This window comes from Aplysia californica, unplaced genomic scaffold (assembly GCF_000002075.1).
Source record: "Aplysia californica isolate F4 #8 unplaced genomic scaffold, AplCal3.0 scaffold00035, whole genome shotgun sequence".
NCBI classification, from domain to species: Eukaryota; Metazoa; Mollusca; class Gastropoda; order Aplysiida; family Aplysiidae; genus Aplysia; species Aplysia californica.
The window spans coordinates 358,808-364,783 of NW_004797305.1; the positions used below are offsets into that span (position 1 = coordinate 358,808).

General features: G+C 40.4%; 1 protein-coding gene across 1 annotated transcript in view; it reads left to right on the forward strand.

Annotated features, from left to right (window-relative positions):
- Positions 1-5,976, forward strand: part of LOC101858605 — a gene marked incomplete in the record, with an annotated part of 31,100 nt that overhangs the window by 2,354 nt on the left and 22,770 nt on the right. The window contains 5 exon segments of the mRNA XM_013091389.2: positions 53-189; positions 1,261-1,411; positions 2,115-2,248; positions 2,738-2,855; positions 5,639-5,775. Of these exon segments, the coding sequence (XP_012946843.1) occupies positions 74-189; positions 1,261-1,411; positions 2,115-2,248; positions 2,738-2,855; positions 5,639-5,775 (656 nt within the window).

Sequence of the window (5,976 nt, forward strand, 5' to 3'; positions counted from 1 at the left end):
ATAAAACCAGAAATAACGACGAGTTAAAAAATAAATAAATTTCTTCTTCAAGCGCGCTCCCAAAATACAGCAGATGACGTCACAGCTACGCCGTTTCAGCAAGAGAGTCAGCAGCCTTGGACCAAGCCCTTCAAAGCGTGTCGTAAAGACATTGGAAGACCTTTTAGAACAGCTGACCAAGCAACTTGGGTAAGCGCCGATTTTCTGTTATTACTATTATAAGGAGTTCAAGGAGCAAGCTCAGTTGTGTTTAGGAAGGTGCCATGCCAAGACTGCTCAAATGTATCCTACACTTTAATATAAATTCTTTTCAAAAGATTGTTTTTTGATCAGTTGTTGTGGTCTTCTACGTAATCTTAAAAAGAAATAAATCAACCCTCCCACCCCCAACCCAAAACATACCCGAGCCGGCGCTCTAAGGTGCAACTACATTTTCAGAGACGATACTTATATGAGTTCATCCCCCCCCCCCATCTACGTAATATATAATGCGATAAATCCGGTCGGTATCACGTTGAGAAAATATCAATTTACATTTTCTAAAAAACAACCTTGAATGTCTGGAATATGGTTTACCTTATTCTCAAAAACAATTATTAAAGGCAACTTTGAAAGTGGTATGAATTAAGACGTGCTCTGACGCGCAATACTTTCCTTCACTGCAACACGTTTGATAGAATCCCATTGAACAGTTTACTCTGTAGATGTGTGAGGCCTTTATGATCTAACTACACTAATATTTAATGTAGAAATGTTACCTTTTCATAGTCTGATGTTACACCTATTCCTCTCCAGTTGTCGATCAACTCAAACACAAAGATATAAACAACGAAAGATCTTGTCAGTATGTTAGTGATTTAGTGCCAGTACATGGCCGCTTGCACTGTATGCTCCCCAGGAAGTTGAGGTTGTTTCAGAATGCTCTCAGGTTTGCTGGAGGAATAGTAGGCTATAGGTTGTTAAGCGCATAGAGCTTGCTGTTGAAAGGGGGGGGGGGGGTGATTTGCACTATACAAATGCTATCTACCATTATCTTGCCAATCTGGGCGATTTCACCCACCAGTTGGTGATTTGGTAATTTTAATGGGCTGTGGAAATCATTAGGGTTGTGACCGGTATTATTTAATGCCCAGCTTGGCTGTACATGTAGGTGGGCGGTACGAAAACTTTAGCCTCTGAAAAGTAGCGAAAGTGAGCGCAGACCTTGCGCTGTCTTTAAAAGGCCGAAAAGTATTGATATGGGCTAACCTCTTTGTCCAGTTCCAGTGGCCAGGTTCTCCAGTCTCATGCACATGTGTTCGAACTGCTCGTGGATCTAAGCAAGCTCAAGTTCAAAGACGAGAATCTTGCTCTCCAATTGTTTGAGAAGGGACTGTACTACTTCGACCGCATCCCACAGAGAACTATTGCGGTAAAGCAGGGTTACCTCCTTTGGCAGAAACTGGCAATATTAAAATATATAAATGTTAGGCAGATCTGGCAATATTAAAATATATAAATAATAGGCAGATCCGGTGAAGGGAATTGATTCTGAATGTGGTAGCCTTATGGTGCTCGTGCAAATTAAAGAGAGGCTTTCGAAATGCAATGTTGTACCATTTTCTGAGTATGCCTGCCAGTATGATTCGAGATCTGTCTATTTGTGGTTGTGTGAGTGAGTGTGTGTGTGTGTGTGTGTGTGTGTGTGTGTGTGTGTGTGTGTGTGTGTGTTGCAGAAGGATATAATTAATCTGTATATACATATATTTGAATTTAAAGATAATGAATACATATATTACAACAGTTATATTGATAGCTAGGCCGGTAGCTGAAATTATATATACCCCTCCCCCACTCTTTCTCTCTATCTCTGTCTCTCTGTCTCTGTCTGTCTCTGTCTCTCTCTCTCTCTCTCTGTCTCTCTCTCTCTCTCTCTCTCCTTGTCTGTCTGCCTGTCTGTATGTCTGTCTGTATCCTTCTCTCTCTCTCTCTCTCTCTCTCTCTCTCTCTCTCTCTCTCTCTCTCTTTGCGTATAATTTGAATAGTATGTGAACTCCTAATTTGTCTTCTGTTGATTGTAATAAAACACGTAGATTTGTCTGTTGTTCTCCTCCCCTACTCCCTCCCCCAAACAGAACGATGTGGACGTTTTCAAAACCACGTCTAGTAAGTTTTTGTTGACGATTGAGCAGATTGATACCAAATTTCTGAGAAAAACAAATATGGCAAGGATGGTAATGGATCACCTGTTGGAAGTATCTTTTGCAAAGTAAGTAGTATTTTTTTGTGTTATATGGTAAATCTGGTACATTATATTTTATTCCGAAGAATAAGGGAGGAACTTTTATCAATAACCCAAGTGTTTTGTCTGACGTGTATTCGGTCATTTACGTGTAGAGAAAGATGTTGGAAAGATTCAGGGAAATAAAATTTCATTCTAATCTTGTTCGTCGAAATGACGTACTGCATGTATTTGGAACACCCAGTCTAAACAAACAAAACAAACAAACAAACAAATGAAGAAACAGACAAATGACAAACAAGAAAGAAAGAAGCAAAAAAAAGAAAACAAACAACCAAACAACAAAAAACAAACCAACAAGCAACGTACAAACAAACTAACGAACTAACAAACAAATAAACATAAACAAGCTAGCAAACAAACAAACAGACGAACCAGTAACAACAACTACAACAAAAGCAACTTCAAGAAGAAGGCTTAACATGCAAAAACCCTTATCCTATAATATTATTGCAGCAACGCTGAGTTACTCCCCCTGTGGCTGGATATGTTACAACCTCTTCTGGCTTCCTGTACCTCGGACACAGTGTACGCCTGCTACAAGATTGTGGACCGGCAGTGTGTAAAATTTCGAGTAAGGCCTTCCACAATGATGATCATACTGATGATGATTATGAAAATACTACTACTACTACTAAGGGTGCGGTGGCGGAGCGATTAGTGCACTTGTCTCTGAAGAGGAAAGTCCGGGTTCGAGCCTCGGTTCGGACACATATTTTTTTCGCCCCCTCCTGCCCACCCAGCAGTAATGGGTGCCTGACTTTGAGCCGGGGAAGTAAAGGCGGCGCGGAAAGGAACTCGCCACCCTACCACAATATGCCGAAAGCCCAGGAAGTTGTCTCACTAACAAGGCAATCCCCAATGTCCTGATCGGATGCGGGAACAACTTTACTACTACTACTACTACTACTACTACTACTACTACTACTACTACTACTACTACTACTACTACTATAAGGAAATTTATATTAGCGATTAATGTATGCAGGCTCTTCTTAGCGCTTTACAATACAACAGCGACTTATAGATGAAGATGGTCAATTGTACCAAAAGCTGCGGATAGATGTACATGTAAAAGGCCGAAGCCTACCCTTATCGATTTTAGACCACCAAGGGATCTTTAACCTGCGCAACTTGCACACGGCCCTCCGAGATTTTCGCCCTTGTCCGAGAAGGCTAGGCGTAGATCTTTCCAACCAGAAGATCAGGGGTGTGGCTGAAAGACAGCAGTAAGAAGAAACCAAGGAGTAGCAGTAGAAAGGCTGTAGAAAGAATCAGGAGATTCATGGGTATAAGAAGTTCTTTTTTAATGCTGTGTTTAGAACACACAGCACTCCCAACAGCTGTACGTGTAAGGTACCTCAAAAGGATATATTATGGATATTGCAATACTATAATTTGTAAAACTCCTCCAGAGGGGTTCCTCTTCCACGTAGTTGCATCACGAAAGGACACGGATGTACAACTCAGTTGCTCCCCTTTAATTTATATTGTTAGTTTGCAACACAATGCAGTGTCTCGTCCTTCGTGAAGTACTTTTGGTTAATAAAAACAAAGAGTCTATATAACAAGAGGGGCCACTTCTCTCTTTGAGCCAATTAAAAAAGTGTCCTCAAAATTCGGTGGCGCCCTCTTCGCAAAAGCGCACCTTTAGCGAACAGAGTTATCCTACTTGAGTTTAAAAAATCAAAGTGAAACTAGCAAGTTTTTTGAATGAATTTCGGAAGAACGCTTTTTTAAAATGGTTACGCTGACAAAAAACCTCTTCCGGAGGAAAGGGTGATTGTTTTCTTTGTTTAATTTGACTTTAGAATGAAAGGCGAGAGGTCATTAAAAAACAAACAAAAAACTAAAACTCCGTACTGAACAAACCCGAACTGCTAATGAACAGCAGTCGATCTGCGCACACAAGGAGGTGCTATTCCTATTCTTCTTCTGGAAAAACGAAAGAGAGCTTCAAAACAGACTGCAGCGCCATCTGAAGCAAAGAGCATACTTCCTGCGGACACTTTTTTGGCTGAGGGGCCCATCTTGTTATTTACTATCTTTGATAACAATTACGTTGTAGTAGTATGTTGACTGCATTCTGGCAGAAAATGCCAAAGTTTCACTTCCACGCAGTAAACACCCATTTACTCATGAGATAATGTGCTATATGAATATGAGAAAAGCCTTTTCTGCTAATTTTGCAAATTATAACCGATATTTCTATGGCGCGTCATATTTACGTTGATATTAATGCTCTTATGCCTACACGTGGTATGTCCTTTGCTTTGTAACTCCTTTGCCCCTCTCTCCACCTTTTCCTTCTACCCTTTTTGTATACATCAAGCCTGTATATACCTACATAGACCGCCCCCCCTCCTCGCGTCCCCATCCCCTTGCATGCACTCGAAGCTAGAATCTGCATCACCTCGCTTATGAGCACTTAGTTTTCCCTGTTTTATGTTTTGTAATCTCGGTGCCTGCTTCATTATAATGCAAAGTATGTAGGCTCAATCGTAACCCTATCCAGTCGTACCAAAAATATGCCCTGTACCAGCGATTGTCAACCTGTGCGATATCGTCCACTTGCGGGCGATTTGGTCATTTCGGTACGCGGTGGGCTGTAGGGATAAGATAAGATAAGATAATACGACATAAGATAAGATAAGAAAAGATAATACTTTGTTGTCCCAGAGGGACATTTTTCTTGGCTGTACAGGACTGTAAAAACAAATGCAGGTATACATAATAATTTAAATTATAATAGATATGAAAGAACCTCGTTGCCACTGAGCAGCTGTGTAGTGACAGGCTTTATTTAATATAATGCGTCGATTGGAAATATAATTATTAATATTATGATGGTGAACATTTAAAGGTGGCAAAAGTAGGCGCTGGCTATGAAAAGGTTGACAGGCACTGCCTTTTTCTTCACGACTTTATTCTGACAGTCGAACAGTCTAACATCAGTTCTTGCGCATGTTCAGTGTAAGGAATAAACCAACATCTCTGATGTAATGGCTTGGCTCTTCGATTCCCGCGTGTGGAAACTATTCTCTCGATCATCTCCGTGTGTCTGCTGGTGTGTTGTATCCCACAATAACGCGGTTGGCCTTGACAGGAAGAGCTAAAAAGGTCTGCCTCTGCAAAGACCTAAATTATATCATAAGGCGCAAAAAAAAATCGAAGCCAATCAATCATTGTGAGGGATGATAAAATCAAACACTTAAAATGCAATCTGCTATGTTTTATGATTTTTTTTTGTTGTTGTCATAAATAATCAATCTTAATAAAGAAGATAAATATCAAGAGGATAAAAGGTCAATGTTCAACGTTTTGTGGTATGTTCTTTTCCCATCAATTATTTTTTAGCTTCACAAGCCTGTTGTTCATCGTCTTCTGGACACGACAAAGGCACGCTTGCTGGATTGTCAAAGTGAAGAGAAAGAGGACGCGGACTGTAAAAGAGAACTGGCAGATTTTGCAGTGCACCTTATTTATCATACCATGTAAGGCGACTGACATAAATCTTTGGTCGGTCGATATAGTTTTCTTCTCTCTGCAATAGTTATGATTTAATACTATTATGCTCATGAAAGAAACAGTTTCTGGCTCTGAGATATGCTTGTGTGTGTGTGTTTGTTTGTTTGTGTGTGTGAGTGTGTGTGTGTGTGTGTGTGTGTGTGTGTGTGTGTGTGTGTGTGTGTGTG